This window comes from Protopterus annectens, chromosome 14.part0 (genome assembly GCF_019279795.1).
Source record: "Protopterus annectens isolate FY-2018-M chromosome 14.part0, PAN1.0, whole genome shotgun sequence".
NCBI classification, from domain to species: Eukaryota; Metazoa; Chordata; order Ceratodontiformes; family Protopteridae; genus Protopterus; species Protopterus annectens.
The window spans coordinates 1,144,431,166-1,144,448,639 of NC_056748.1; the positions used below are offsets into that span (position 1 = coordinate 1,144,431,166).

The following is a 17,474-nucleotide window of genomic DNA, read 5'->3' on the forward strand; positions in this document are numbered from 1 at the left end:
TCGGCTCCGTCTTCGATCCCTTCGACTCGTTCTTCCAGGGCCCTTTCCGACACCGATGTGGACCGTGTGGTGCAGAAATTGATGGAGCATACGGCCCTATCCAAGCTTATCTCGGTCTCCTCTCAGTTGATGTCGAGACTTGAAGGCCTGCCACTATCTCCATCTGTTCCTCCTCCGAGACCTGTCCAGTCTTCGGAGCCGGAAGAAGCTGAACTGATGATTGTGGAGCCCTCGGTGCCAGAACCGGCCGTTTGTCGGTCGGCAGCGTTCACCTCGACTGCGTCCGATCCGGTACTGGAGTCTCGGGCGAAGATCCATCCTTGGTTCCGGGACCGAGTCGGACCGATGTTTCGTTCCGACGCTCCCTCTCGGGCCTCGGCGGATCGACTCGGTTCCGTCCTCGGGTCGGTGCCTTCGGTTCCTGTTTCGGGGATTCTTCCCATTTCTTCGGAACCGGGAGATACCTCGACTCGGGACCCGGGGGCCTTCGACCTCATGAGAAAGGTGTTGTCTACCCAGACAACCACATCAGCAGGAACAGCTTCTCCTCCCCACAAAGGACCGTTATCCTCCTCTGCACCCACGGCCACGTCCAAGCGTCGGGCACCAGTGTCTCAGCCACCCCTGGAGGGTGCCCCCTCTTCCTCGGAGGCTTCTTCGGATGCTCCCCATGAAGAAGTCCCTAGGAAAAGATTGTGTAAGAGGAGACACTTGGATTCTCCACAAGAATCCTTGACATCTGATACTGACTTAGATGAGTCAGAAGGGTCCCCTAAGTCACCTTCAGAAGATGTCTCTTTTTCTGACATCTTGGAGATCCTAAAACAGAGAGGTGACTGGCAAGCGCTCCCCCCTTCTGAGGATGAGTCAGTTTTGCTGAAGGCATTTGGTGCTCGCCCTTCCTCCTCCTGGGTCACTCCGCCCTTCGATGAGTTAATGGAGTTGATTGCTCGAAGGGCATGGGAGACACCTGACACGGTGGAACCAGTCCCTAGGAAGCCAAATAAGTACATTACGGCACCACAGGACAAGGCTTACCTCACCAAAGGAGTTCCAGTAGACGCCATGGTGGTGGCAGCGGCCACGAAAAAGGAGATGTCGGAGTCTTCCTCATCTGTCCATCCGCCTAACAAAGATTCTAGGACCATGGACAGATACGGGAAGCGCATTTTCAGTTCAGCGGCTTTCTATGCGTTCCCTGAACTATTTGACTCATTTTACACGTTTACAGAGGGATCTAGTCAAAGAGTTGGGAGATACCCTCCAGGGTTCTACAGATGCTGCTGTTTCAGAGAAAGTTACAGCGCATCTCAACACCCTTACTTCCATTGTAAACTCGTCCATGAGGCTGATATCCTACGCAGCCGAAGGATCGAGTAGGGCAGCGGCTTCAGCGATTGCTCTTCGAGGCAATCCTGGATGCGCTTATGTTCGCTTATGAAGCCTTCAAGTCTTCCTTTACTAACGCCCCATTTGATGGAGCCACACTTTTTGGCCCTAAAGTAAAGGAGACCCTTACCCAGTGTGAACAGGAGGGAAAGACTCTGTCTGCTGTCGGAGTCCGTTTTTCCACCCCTTCCAGACCATACCCCAAAGGGCAACGTGGTGGGAAAATGTGGTTTCGCAACCCCAAGGATCTTTCCCAAACACACAGGGTGATGCCCCCTCTAGAGGCAGAGGGGGGGGCAGAGGTGGAAGACGCCGCCCTGGCGGCAGAGGGGGTCCACAAAACCAAGGTGACAGGGATAACCTCCCTGGCAAACCTTTTCAGCACTCCTGAGAGGAGGCCCGACTGTCCTGCTCTGGAGGCAGTCGGGGGTCGCTTAGCTTTATACCCTCAGGCCTGGCAAAACCTTTCTTCAGACAATTGGGTAAAAGCATTGTTACCAGAGGTTACAAAATCCCATTTCTATCCACACCCATTCCAAAGAGAAAACTCCCAGATGTACCACCCCATCTGCGAGACCCAGCAGCTACAGAAATTTCAAAGCTGCTAGAAAAAAGAGTCATCCAACCAGTCCCAGCGGACCAAATAGGATTCGGAACTTACTCAAGGTTCTTTTTAGTTCCAAAGAAAACAGGGGACTGGAGGCCGATTCTGGACCTAAGCCATCTCAACACCTTTGTCAAGAAGGAAAAGTTCCGAATGGTCACGCTTCAATCGATCCTTCCATTCTTACGGAAGGACGACTGGATGTGCTCAATAGATCTGAAGGACGCATACTACCACATCAAAATGGCCAGGGCGTCCAGGGATCATTTGCGCTTCCGGCTGGGAGCCAGTCACTATCAGTTTCGAGCCCTGCCCTTTGGTCTGACTACAGCCCCCAGAGTCTTCACCAAATGCATGGCAGTGGTAGCGTCTCATCTGAGGCGCCTAGGATTCCAAGTGTTTCCGTATCTGGACGACTGGCTCCTGTCTGCCACCACCAGGCGTCAACTGATACAAGCCAGGGATTACACCCTACAACTTTGTACACACCTTGAAATTTCAGTAAATTTCGAAAAATCTTTGCTACAGCCATCACAGCATATCTTATTCATAGGAGCGGAATTAGATACGCATCATTTAGTTCTAAAACTTCCTACAGAAAGAATAGTAGCACTTCAAATCAACATTTCCCTTCTGCTGTCGTCCAGAAAGTCACCGGCAAAAATTGTTCTGAAAGTCTTGGGTCTCATGGCAGCTTCTCTCATTGTGATACCATTGGGAAGACTGCACATGAGAGTGCTACAATGGCTTCTGTTTGCACAATGGTCATTCCAACAACTTCCACTGACTCACGAAATATTGATAACGAAAACATGCAAATCACACCTGATGTGGTGGTTACAGACTTGCAACCTATCCAGCGGAAGACCATTTGTGCTACCCGCACCGTCAGCGACGATAACCACAGACGCTTCCCTGATAGGGTGGGGGGGGCATCTTTCAGGGACAGACAGTCCAAGGCGAATGGACCAATCTGGAGTACAATCTGCACATCAATGTTCTGGAGTTGAGGGCAGTGTTTTTGGCATTGCAACACTTTGCTCCCCTTCTTCCTCCAGGGACCATTGCAGTTCAGACAGACAACATGTCCGTAGTCTGGTACATAAACAAGCAAGGGGGAACCAGGTCTTACCAACTATGCAGAGAGGGCATGAGAATTTGGCAATGCGCAGAGTCCACCGCTCGCTTTCTCATCGCAACGCACCTCCCGGGTCATCCAACGTCATAGCCGACAGGCTGAGCAGGGCAATACTATTGCCTCACGAGTGGTCCCTCAAACAGTCAGTTGCGAGAAGGATTTTTCGCAAATGGGGCCAGCCTACCTGCGATCTGTTTGCGTCTCCAATGAACGCCAAATGCAGGAGCTACTTTGCCCTATTACCCTCCAGGGAAGTCCCCAGGGACGCTGGTGCACGATTGGCCCCCGGGTCTCCTATATGCTTTTCCTCCATTTCCGCTGATTGCAAAGTTTCTACAGAAAGCAAACAACCTTCAGAGGACTATTATTCTCATTGCCCCGTTCTGGCCTCGTCAGATTTGGTTCCCCTTTCTATTGCATCACCGCATTCGGGGACCTTGGATGCTGGACCCAGAGCCAGATCTACTGACTCACTCGTCAGGAGTTCCTCACCCATCTCTAGAATCTCTCCATCTAGCAGCTTGGCTGCTCCGCTTCCCTTTAGCCAGGTCGGTTCCCCTTACATCGGCGGTTCAAGATATTTTAGTAGCTTCTCATAAAGTTTCCACTACAAAGACTTACACCAGTAAGTGGAAACGTTTAGTCTTTTGGGCGGAGTCACATCATTTGGACCCTGTTATAGCTCCGTTAAACAAGGTTTTAGAGTTCTTGACTGAACTATTTCATGAAGGAGCTTCCGGCTACTTTAAGAGTACAGTTAGCTGCCATTTCTAACTATCATGTAGAGGAATGTGGTGCGCCTATTATGGCTCACAGACTTTGTAAAGCCTTTTTAAAAGGTTCTTTTCATATCAGACCACCAGTCAGAAGTCCGACATCACCGTGGAATTTAAACCTGTTGCTCTCTAAATTGATGTTGCCACCCTTTGAACCAGCTTCAAGTTGCACATTGAAATTTTTGTCATGGAAAACTTTATTTCTAGTGGCCATTACATCTGCTAGACGAGTGTCTGAGCTTCAGGCCCTTTCTGTCAAACATCCTTATTTAATATTTCATTCTGACAGAGTATCCCTACGCACTAATCCATCCTTTCTCCCCAAAGTTTGTTCTTCTAGTAATATTAATCAGTCCATTGAATTACCCACCTTCTTTAAGAACCACTCTAATAAATTGGAGTATATGTTGCACAAACTGGACGTCCATAGACAACTCAGATTTTATTTGGATAGAACAAAAGATCACAGGAAATCTGATCAACTATTTGTAGCTTTTGCTGAAAGCAGAAAGGGTCTTGCAGTTATGAAACGAACTCTTTCTAAATGGCTAACTGACTGTATCACATATGTTTATGAAGCCTCTGACCAAACATTATCAGCAAAACCCAAAGGACATTCCACCAGATCAGTTTCTACATCTTTGGCTCACGCAGCTCGCGTACCACTAGACACTATTTGTGCGGCTGCTACTTGGGCTAAACCACATACATTTATCTCTCATTACAAAGTGGACAGGGTTTCTAGGGATAGGGCAACCTTTGGTTCCACTGTGCTCAAGAACGTTCTCCCTTGAGTTCCTCAGGATCATGGAGCTAGGGACGCTACCCATGTGTAAGAACAAAGGCGAGATTGAACACTCTCACATAAAGAAGTTATGTCCTTACCATAACGTTCCATGTGGAGTGTTCATCTCGCCTTGGTTATTACACTCCCACCCTTCCCACCCTTAGGAAGAACGTTCGATTTGGTGCCTGGTCTGGAGTATTCTCCTTCTGCTGTTGCAGTATTAGTGTTACTATCATACCCTTGGTATGTTTGTATATATGTACTTTATGTATATAGTTGGCATGTGTGCGTGCTTTATGTCTGGTTTGCTTGCAAACTAGATCTGAGGTAAAGGCAGAGGGGGATTGTGGGTATTAGATGTCCTCGAGCTTCTTCTCGATGCAGAGCTTGCAGTCGGCCGGCACGGAGCCGAGAATCGGCTCCGAACCCATGTGTAATAACCAAGGCGAGATGAACACTCCACATGGAACATTATGGTAAGGACATAACTTCTTTTTTTCTGAACAAAGCATCGAACATACCGTGCCGGACTATGCGAGCGGACGTCCACGAGGAGCCGAGCCGAAGAAGAGCAACACCGGTCAGAGCAACCCGCAGCTGCTGAATGGGGGCCCTCATTTGCGGGGAAGTAATCGTGCGCTCCCCACAGCTGCGGGTTTCGCGGGTGCCTAACGCCGGCTATGATTAAGTACACAGACAAGCGATCCAAGTAAAACAAAAATAGAGTAATAATTTCCTCACAAGCTTTCTAAATATATATATACTTTTTATCAGGCATGGGAGTGGTTTATTGTGCTGTAAAACAAAAGTGTTATTGGTACACATGTTAAATTCACATCCCTTCCCCCATCAGTGTGACATTTGAGCTGGTCCTGCCCTACTTAGTAGTTGTCATAATAATATATAACCCTTATGTACTTTAAATAAAATTATATAATGATGTGGTACCTCTTATTTAACCAAATTATCATGTGGCAATTAAAGCTGAACTCTCTTAGGAAGCCTGGACTAAACTATTACTGTTCAATTAAAAGTGCACTGGAACTTAGAAAATTGCCACATTGTTTACATGACTAATTGTATTTTATTTTATTCTACAAATTGGTTTTAAATACCATTTTAAATCAGTTGAAATTTAAGTATATATTTTGTTTCCATCATCATACATACATTTTTTCTTATTTTTATTTTTTTTTTATTCTCTTTTCCACTTTATTCAAAATGATGTGTAATAACAATACTAACTAATTATACAATTATATAGGTTTTTAGGGTTCTTGTACACAGACCTGAAGAAGTCTAGAAGGACGAAAGCGATCTTTGTTAACAATAGGTTATGAAAATAGAAATTGATTTTTACATGCAAAATATATATGCATATATTTATATATATTTTTTGATTGCCAAATGAACTAAGGTTGATATATTTCCAGCCATGTAGTATATTGTCTTGGATAAAATCACAGACTTAATAATCTACCTAATAATTTGTTTTTTGTTTTGTTTTGATTTGATGAGTTTATGTTCACTACTTCTACTACTATTGTCTGATCTGATTAATATACAGTGATTAACTAGAGATATATGGACTGAAAATCTTCCACACAGAGACGTTTCTTACACTGTTTTGTTCATGTAAATAACCAAGGATAACAGCTGTGTTCTGTAAAAAAAATAAATACATAAAGTCCAAAGTGTAAAAGTCCAGACAAGATGGCTGGCAAGCTGTTTAACTGATACCAGAATGTATTTGTAGAGGTAATAATTTGCATTATGCGTACTTTGTCACAGAAACACTAAAAAGAAGATTGCAAAAAGCAAAAACGAGGACAGCCGTACATGTTTAACATAGTCTACCATTTCCTTTTGATATCAGTTAACACAGTCGGCCTTAAAGCACCAAAGCCTTTCTGAACTGAGCAACCTTTAATGAAGGATTGCACAAGTGTCTAAAATGGGATGCTGTAACAATGTAACAATATGCTAAAATAATATTCTTAAAGGACAAACCTACATTACAGAGTAGTCCAGAGCTGCAAACACAGTCTATGTATAAGATAGATTTAGATTTTTATTTTTGTGGCAGATTTAAAGAATGTGATAATGGACAAAAAAACATCAAAATGCTCTTTCAGTACTTCTGATGTCTGTCACAAGAAAGGCACTTTGCCTCAAGAACAATTTCTTTAAAAAGTTGCTCATCTCTATAACTGATAATATCTTCATCATTTGAAAAGAGTAGCAGTTGTTTAATTGAACTCTTCAAATATAAAAGCTCAATACACAGTGAAGAAAACATGTAAATGTTTGCTGTCACTATACATAAAACAGGTTTGCAGAGGGTTAAGTAGTAGGAAAAGAATGGAGATTTAAAGCATATTGTGGTAGGAGCAGTGTTGGTAGGTATGCCTGGGTAAGCTATGATCTTCAGAGTATTGTGCTGATTCTTGTATCTTCTTAGGGTTTTGAAGGCAAAATGCTACACACCAGATACCTCGATCTGCCCAACGCTTTTGACACAATTCTCAACTCAGGCAAAACAAAAGATAAATAAACTCGCAAAAAACCCAAATGTCACCCACTGGATTACCAAGGGACTCACAGATAAGACACAGGAAATCAAAATAAAGGGAGTTGCATCCACAAAGTAAGCAGTCACTGGTGAAGTCTCCCAGGGTTCTGTGATGGGACCTCTCCTGTTTGGCATCTATTTTTTCTGAAATAAAAGTCAGTACCAAACGGCTTTGGCCAGGTTTGCAGATAACAGCAAGCTAGGAACAGTTACTGAATCCCAAAATGACTTAGCCATTCAACGGGGAGCTTTGACTCAAATAAATAACTGGTAACAAAATCATGGACTGAAATTAAATGCAAAACTGCATTATTGTACCCTTATGGAAATAATCTACCACATTGACAATATTTCCCTAAGAGTTGGCTGAGCTGGCCCTATTGTTTTGTATTTAGGAATTTATTTGGACAGCGACTTAAATTATGACAGAGTTGTCCACTATCATAAGAAAGTCCTTCTACGTTGCACAGCTTATAAACAAGGGGTTTGTGTCGGGATCTAGGCATGTCTTTGTCCCTTTTTACTCACATCTCATTAGGCCAGTCTGCGTATTATGCCTCATTTGCTTTGTATCCATCTAGAAACCTGCAACAACTGGAATGCCCATAGAGATACACTACTAAATGGATACAAGGCCTAAACAATATATCCTACATGGACTGACTCAAAGCCCTGGCACTATACTAAGTATCCTACAGACTGTCAAGAGTTGACACGTGTCTTGCATATCTGGCATCCTCCAACTCAATACTGATGGATCTAGTGCACATCAGCAAGTCAAATTGCATCAGGGAAACTTGGCCTAGGGATCTAAGCCTCTCCTGCAACATTAATACAATGGTTTGGAAAGACAGGTATATGTCACACAGGATACAAATGTTCTGGAACAGACTCCCCATCCATGTTAAACAAAGCTTTTCCTTGTCCATATTCAAGAGCAACTTGGATCTATGGGTGCAATACAGAGCAGGACTGCCCTCTTTACTACTAATGGACAGAGACGGTACATAACTGCTTTATTCATTGCATGGGACCCTCAAATTATCTATGGCATTGATCCCAGTTATTCTCATTAGGGATAAAATATAATTATCAACCATGGGAAGGGTAAGGCCAATCTAAAACCAAATGTTATAAGTTAATTAAAGCATGAAAGGGGAAATTGGCTTGTCTTAAAATGTCCCACAAGGGTAGCTAACCTAGACCTTACCTCTGAAACTGTTAAGACAGACTTTACTCTTGCTAAATATTTTTAATTTGATTTTATTGGTTGGAGATATTTTAATGATTTAAAATGGATATAGGAAGTAATATACAAGGTGAGGCTAATAGCTATAGCAATTTGTAACTGATTAAGGGAGTGATTTTGAGAGCTATTGTATGGTATAACAATAGGTTGTGCTGTGAGCCATTAAGAGTAGGGGTTGTTGCTATAGGTATGAATAGAATTAGCATTTTTGCCTTTTAAGAGCAACTGCTTGGGGTATGTGTGGCTTGATTGGTGGAAAGCATGAGTGGAGCTTGAGTGCTATAAATGTTAAGTGGGTGGGTGGGAATTTGGGGTAGGGAAGGAGAGGAGAACAGGTTTTGTAATTAGTGTCATAGCAGGGCAGAGAAATCACCTTTCAAAAACAGCCCATGACTTCTTTTTTGACTATAAGTTATATGCCTGAAGTTCAGTTTCCTAGATGGTTTGCTAATCCACACAGTATGGCTATGTCTTGGATTTTACATATATCTGTATCTATATCTATAGCTCTCTCTCTCTCTCTATATATATATATATATATATATATATATATATATATATATATATAAAGTTTAAGGGATATTGGAACTTGAACACCAACATCTGTGATTGGGGGTGGTGCTTGCTTCCCACAAAAATCATTGCAGTTTAATTTGTTGCTGTTCTATTTCTGGCATTTATTTTAGTGACTTGATTCGGCAACATTCTAAAGTTGGAATTTTCATAGCAGAAACTGCTTCCTTCTGACAGCATTCAGTAAAATATTGCTGGTACAAAGTTGGATCCTGTCACAGCAGAATACTGACACATAAACCATTCCTTTAATTTTACACACATATTCTACATCAATTCCCAAATGCTGATTTCCTTAAATCATCTAGTACTGTTCTTCAATATTCTCTCATCCTTTCCACTTTGTATAGCTGTACTGCAGCATATTTTATATTCATCAAACCTTTAAGCAAATCCTATTCACCCTTATGCATTTATAACAACTTGTAATGCAAAGTAGGTAATACATAAAGGGAAACAAATTAACAAGATACAGACTTCCATCCTGCCTCTTACAGTATATAACTCCCCTAAAGAGTTGGAGATTTGAACCTGTACGGCAGAAAACAATTTATATTAAGCATCTTTTTCCACACATTCTTGCAAACCTAACCCTTGTTCAGATTAACTTCTCTTACCCAAAAACATATAGTTTTATTAGTTTTGTTCATATGGAATATGTGTAAACCTCAAATAATTGCTCTGTTCTCACTTAATGCTTGTTAGAATTATCCTAGCTTCCAGTATGTTTGTCTGTGCAACAATTTATAGTAGGAAATTTTATTTGAAATGGACAATGTTGATCCATTTTACCTTAGTAACTTGTTTTAAAAGACTGGGCCATAGTATCTGCTATCAAAGAATTGTCCCAACTAAAAAATGTGCACACCTTTGCCTTTGTAAGCTGAACAAGTAGCATATTCACCTTTGCTACTGGATGACAGAAAATTGAAAGCTTTATTGTTGCACAAGGTGCTTGGATTCATTTTCCAGGACTTACACTGTAGTGCTTATGAGGCGATGGGATGTTGTACTACTACAGTATGATCCTTCATATGAAATGTTAAACTAAAATCCAATTGGTCTAAAATGGTGGTAGCTGACGGAGATGCAAATGATCCCAAGACACTTATAAAAAATGAGTATGGAAACATTACATTTTGTTCAACTTTTTTTCCTAAATTAAAAAGACAATTATTTACATGTTTAAAGGTAACTTACAATAGTTTAGAATTCTCCAGTACACTGCCAAAATGTTCCTTTCCAGTATGAAAAGTACCTTGGGTCTCCCAGAAAAAAGGCTATGCCTACTGGGACTAACCTGGTCAACAAGACGTAAAATAAATAAATAAACTAAATAAGCTGAAACATGAATTTTGCCTTGCAGAGCTGTATGAAGAGAGCATCACACACTTCAGTGCATTAAATGCAAGCACAGCTGGAAATGCTTCTGTCAGCTAACACTTTCAAAAAGGTTTATACGAGCTCTTGAATTCCCTTGCTTTCATAACACCTTTCAAGATGAAAAACAAAGGAATGTATCTTTGCAATTATTTTTATCATACCTTTCTGTTATCTTATATCAAAGAGATGGAATATTACAACAAGAATAGTAAGGCATGTTTCTAGTTCTACAAATGGTTAAAAAAGCAAGACTTCTTACAAATTTACATGTATTTATGGTATACTTTAATCCTGGATGAAATCTATTACTTGGTAAAGTGTAGGGGATATGTTTGCTCATGGCATTACCTTTTTCAAACCCACCAGAGTATTCTGCCTGCATTAAAATTCCCAGGGCATACAAAACTTCACTAGACAAATGAGAAAAGTTAACATTTGGTATTACAATGTGGCTTTTACACTCGTGTTATAGCTGTGTGAGTAGTGAAGTAACAGTAAATATTGTGTGAGATAAAAAAATAATGAAGTCAACAAGCAAGTGTGCAAATGTAACAGAATTCAGATTTAGTATAACTGGCTGCAGTGTTAGATTTGCAGCTTAAGTTTTTGTGCATGGCCTTACCTGATTCTGCATCAAAGAACATAATGACACTTCTGTTTGAAAGAGGTATAACGGAAACGTACAACATGTTAAAGGAGAAAACAGCCACCTTTTATACAAATCAGCACATTAAAATAAGCCAAAATATGTAACTTGTAAGACTTACCCCCCTGCCCATCAATACTGTACATCAGGACTGCATTGTCACCCTCGTCCAGATCTGTGGCGGTCATGGTTATAACAGATGTGCCCGCTGGTTCGTTCTCGTAGACACTAGTACTGTACCACTGCTTGCTAAATTCAGGCCTGTAGTCATTGACATCCTTTACTGTGATAAGCACCTTAACAAGGAAAAAACGGCAGAAATGAAGGAGTTCACATGCTACCACCTGCAGTTTGTATATTTATAAGTAATGGGATACCCCCCCCCCCCCAGCACTGCTGATTTGTTTTCTCTAGATAAAAGGCACATGATTTTGTATGTCAACATTAGACAGGTTAGCATGTGCATGCTTCTCTTTATGATTTTATTTTTTTTCACTGAAAGTCAGTCACACAACCTACCTTTTTCATATCTAGTCTGCTATATATGCACTATATATACATCAGATTTGCTTACAGAAAGTAACTACTGGAAAGGCCCGTATTATTGTGGCTGACATGCGTGTCTAATGAATGCAGTAGAACCCCTATAAACAAGAATGGAAGGACTCTGAAAATGTGTGTGGTGTTCTGCAAATTAGATAAGAGCATCACATTGTTAGAAAAGCATGACAAAACCTTAGTAACATCACAGGTACCTTTGTGCATAATCAAGGCTACGTTGGTGCCCTGTTCAGTTCCTTGGAAAAAAAGTCTTCTGAAAGTTAAGGACAGAAAAAAAATTGTACCAAGCTAGACACACATTACTTCAGTACTTGAACTGTGACTGCAAATGTAGTATCGGCATTCATTTAGGTATTAATGAGTGTATTTCCTTGGCCCCAGTTTTAAAGAAGAGAGCCTTAGATTTAACGTAATGTTTTTTAGGAATGCTTTTGGTATGAGTTGTAAGGAAAATATGTTTTTAACTACTTGATGGGATGCAAATATTGACTTAATTATTCAGTTAAATATCTAGTTTTTTAATCAATGATAATTGTTTAATTAATGTGTGATTTGTATGATTATAAAACATAGGTTAGGGGGTGTGTCATTTTAGTTCTGACAACGTCTCTATACAGTTGGTGACGAAAGCGCTTAACTTTTCATTTTTTGTCACTAAATCGACTGTATTCGGATACTGGTTGATCTGTTTTCTTTGAAGGGTATGGAGCTTATGGTGTGGACCCACTGAAGTGCCTATTTATGCTTTTTATGAGTTTTGTTTTCTGGAACTTTTTTCTGCGTTTTATTTGCTTTATCAATTTCTAAGCATGTAAAGGCAGTAATTCCTTTTGTTTTGTGAATTTTCGCTTCTTCACCTGTTACTATGGCCTGTTACTGCATTGTTCAACTGCGTGGGTGGCCTAACCCCACATGGAAAGTGCAGGAGGATTAACCCCCTTAAACAACTTTTAACTTTCTCATTTGGCTGAGTTTCCAGTGAACTGAACTCAGTGAGTTAAGTTTTCATCAAACTAGAAATGCAGGACTCGGAGTTAAAACTTTTACAGCAGCAAACATGTAATCTTAGTGCACCATTAGAACATTCCTTACAGGGTCACTTACGGACAAAAATCATCCCTGTAAGTGGACTTAGTAGTGTTACTTTTTATAAAATGGGTTAATAGCATTCCGCCAGTAAAATACGTCTCCCTACTGAAATGTCAGCATTGGAAATGCTGAGTGCTGGCAAATTGAAAAAAAAAAATGAAAACACAGGAGAAAAAGGAATTTTGAAAATCACGCTTCTCCTTTAATGTGTGTGTGTGTGTGTGGGGGGGGGGGGCAACATATACCTTCTCTCCCCGAACTTATATATACCAAATCCAAGATTGCCATACCTCGGAGAAAAGGGAATATTCTGAGAAATGGCATCTCAGACTTAGTATGTGTAAGACCGTTCTTTCTTCCATTCAGTCTCCTCATTTCTGAACTTACTGGAACAGATCCCAACATTACAACTCATTACCATAAAATACTAGATGATTTAAATATATACCATGTAAGTATTTTTAAGGTTTTATCACCTAAGAATCTCATTCTTGGGCCAATGCACTGTCCAATATTGCAGTCATGTGTATGTGTTGTCAGTTATCACATGATGACATTAATATATTTGTTAGCTTCAGCATTTGAGGTTGGAGAGTTTGCAGTCTTTTCCATTTCAGAAGAAACCTTTCATTCCATGATGCATTAGTGTAGTGCACTGGTGAAATACAAACGCGTTCATTAAAATCTTTTAACTATATGCAGTTAATAGATATATAAAAATGAGAGAGAGTATTGTATGGTTCTGCCTCACAAAAATTAAAAACACCTGAACATCTAGGTTTTCCAAATGTCAATCAATTATTTAAGCAAATCTGCTTAAAATCCATAAAGTATATTGAAAACTTCATACACAGAAATTGCTGCTCAAGGCAATTCTGACTCCAGGCTAGCTCTCCAAGTTGTGTGCAGAGGTTCTAGAGATGAGCAAAATAATTTTTGTAAGGGCATAAAGGAACATATTCACTTAGTTTGCCCACAATTACAAGCATGTTTCATACTGGTACTGTTTTTGTTACAATCCTTCTGATATGACAGTAGGATAATTAATATGTAACTTGTGTTATTTAATGTTATAATTTCATAGGGCATTTATTTTCATTATCAACATCTGTAGATAACAGTGACTATGTAAAAATATATAATAAAACAACAAAAAAACTTCTGCCATCAACAAACTGGAGAATGCATACATTTGTTGCACACTGTTTATCATATATAGGCCTTTACAGAAGTAAATAATTAAAGACATTTCTACATTACACTAAGATGTATTTTGATGATGTTTCGATCTAACATGTTTCACAGTTGCTCCACAACAGTGATGTCTTAAAAAAGATATGAAGATGTTAGAACTGTTTATAGTTTATTTCAGGGGTCTTCCTGAAATCATAACTTTCATTTTCCCCTTGCTTTGTTGTGTTCTTGCATTTTTGTGCTATGCAGATGTTTATGAATTTAATAATAAATGCTAACAACAAATAATTTTAGAAACAATGTATTTAGGATGCTAGGAAGTTACTAAGCTATTGGCCCTGAGGCCCTTACAAGCTTAGCCAAGAATTTAGCCCATGTTCCAACAAGTCAGCACCCTGTGCCACTGTCCAGCAGGGACACAGCTGGAATCCCAGGGGTCTATTTTCTGTTCCCCATCCAGTTATCCAGGTTACGCTTAAAAAGGTTTAATGAGGTACTCTGCTTAATGTGGAGGAGGAGTCACAAAAGGGGGAGTCTCTGGGACACAAATCTCTCCCACCAATGAGTCCTACTGATGTCATAGACCAGGATGAGGTCGCGCGTGCGGGTTACTTGAGTGCAGCTTGACTTGCAGATATGCAGCAGTCCCATCATGGCGGGGTCTGACACTGCTTTGTATGCCAGACAGAGGTCACCTCTGAGGAGTCTGTAGGAGACTGAGCAGAGGGACAGGGCTTTTAGCCTATCTGTGTAGGGTAGATGTCTGAGGCCCTGGCTCTCTCCAGACATTTGAGAGGAAATAACATCTACTTTTTATGAATCAAAATTGGCATGAAGTAGGTGATAAGATATAAAACTATTTATCTTCAGCACAGCCCTGATAAGCTAATAAAATATTTGACTGTCATCTGAGAAGTTCACTTGTATATGATTTCTTAACACACTCTAACATAGGATTTGAAAATGACAGTAAAACTTAAACCATCTGGTGATCACAAGCCATTAACATTAATCTGTTCCCCAGAAAGTTTATACTCAGCATCTCCCCTTTCATGAGCATTACTTGACTATTACTGCAATAGTTATTTTTCCATTATACTATGTAATGCAAGTAGACAAAATATATAGCTTCATGTTTAACAAGTGGTTAATAAATTTGTGATAATCAAAGCTAAATATTATATTGTTATTTTGAATTGAACATTATTAACAGATTTTGTAACACCTATTCATTTTCTACAATCCTCTCTTCCAGAAAGATAATTTAGATGATAAAGACATTTGAAAACTGAAGCACTACCAATGACATCATAATGAAATAATTTATTTGTGCAAATTGGTTATTTATTGCCTTTGGACATGTTTGAACATTAAAACAATACATACATTTGACCTATTTGATTAGGCAGAGCAAATGCCCCCAACTTAATTTTATTATCAACATTTGTGTGCACAGGTTACAGACTAATGTAATGAAATAACAGGACGCCCAATATTTTCTGTACAAAATATATGTTTGGCAAGCTACTGCTCTCTTGGCTGTTAGGACTAAGCAGACAAGGAGCGGTACTTTTTACTCTCTGTGAGCTGAAGTGCTTCTATAATCTTATCAGATCAACACCATCAAGACTTGTAAGTAAAAAGAAAAACAAACAAAATAACGCAGATGACGACACACACACACACACACACACATATATATATATATATATATATATATATATATATGTATATACACACACACACACACACACACACACACACACACACACACACACACACACACACATTTTACATCCAGCAAATAAATTAAGTAAAACTGTAAAAATCACCATTAAGTAGTCCCTTATCAAATAAAGCAGAAATACGGTTTCATACAGAGAGCTATACCTCTTGAATGAAGGTTTTTTTACATACTTGCAGAATCTAATAATGTGATGCTTTTATAGTAAAACATATTCTATTATTCAGGAAGATATTTGTTCTTCATACTTCTCATAAAAAACAGGTAAAATGAAGAGCTACAAGAACTTCATCTACCTGGATGGATTTTTGTAAGTGATCTGAGGTTGGCTTTACCTTGAGGACTAGATTATGCTAATGTGAGTAATAGCAGCTAACACAGCTTAAGGGCACCAATGATGCTTCTCCCCCCCCAAGAAAAACAACAGCCCACCTCCCGGAAGTTCTGTGAATATAAGATACCATCTTCACAATCTAAAATGAAAAAATAACGGGACATCAGTTAATGGCATAATTGGTTATAGTCCATGGCTCTAACATCAGTTGTTTGTCTGTGTTAGTCAGCCAGAGACCACTGGTCTTGACTTCAAAGATGTAAATGCCAAAAAAGAGTGGTGCAAGGACAGATTCCTGAGGGACTCCACTTGTGTCTGGGCTCTTTCTAGAGGTGGACTCCCCAATTCTAACTTCCTGGGTCCTGTCTGTGAGCCAGTTGGCTATCCACTTGGTGACATATGGGTTTGTACCTTACCTGTTGAGATTGTCAGCATTGTCCAAGTGTGGTATCATGTCAAATGTCTTAACTGGGTCAAGGTAGGCAGTGTGAACCATTTTTCCCTCATCTATTACTTTGAGTACCTTCTCAAAGAAATCCACCAGTTTGAGTAGGCATGATCTGCCCTTGACAAAACCAAACTGGGTTGGATCCAGTGTCTGGAGGTTTACTATATCTCTACTGATCATCTCCATCATAATTCTTTTTCCATGGCTTACATATAAGACTAGTGAGACTTATGGATCTGTAGTTTCCAAGGTCTGTAGACAGCTCATCTTTGTGCAGATGGATGACTGTTGCTATTCTCCATTTATGAAGCCTGTTTGGAGGCTACAGTTAAATAGCAATTCCACAGGGCCTGACAGATCATGCTTCATGCTATTTAGAAGGCATCCTGGGATACTGTCTGGGCCTGTTGATGCAGTGTTCTTGGCCTTAGACAGAGCATTAAGGACTGGTTCCCTAGTGAGAGCAGGGGGAGTTATATTTGATGGCATTTCCTGAGGGAATGTTTGAGAGGGAGAGAGGGGTAAAACTGGAGCTGAATTTGTTGGCCAGTAGGTTTGCTATATCTTCTGGTTCAGAATAAGCGGCTCCATTTACAATGAGCTAAGAGTGTGTGTGTAGATATAGATATGATCTACTTTGTTAATCCAAACTGAAAAATATCAAAAACAAAAAGATCAGAAAGAAGGAAATCATTGAACTAACAATGGTTTGAAATATGACCCCCCCTGCTATTGCATGTTCTAACTCCATGATCTCACAACAATAGGGGAAAAGGAGAACATCCCTTTCAACACTGAATACCAACTGCAAAGCATGTCCGATAAAAAGCGAGATGACAAAAGCCGTTCAATAAAACAGTATTCAACAAAACAAACACACCCTATATATAAAGTATATTTTACAACATTGTATACTTATATAAGTAAACCTCAGAATTTTGAAGAAAAATTCTTGATATTCACTTATTTGAAAAAAAAAAAATACCA

General features: G+C 40.0%; 1 protein-coding gene across 1 annotated transcript in view; it reads right to left on the minus strand.

Moving 5' to 3' along the window:
• Nucleotides 1–17,474, minus strand: part of CDH23 (cadherin related 23) — a 2,508,764-nt gene that overhangs the window by 228,123 nt on the left and 2,263,167 nt on the right. Inside the window, exon 33 of the mRNA XM_044056944.1 lies at nt 11,239–11,413. Within this exon, the coding sequence (XP_043912879.1) occupies nt 11,239–11,413 (175 nt within the window). The remainder of the gene's footprint in view (nt 1–11,238; nt 11,414–17,474) is intronic.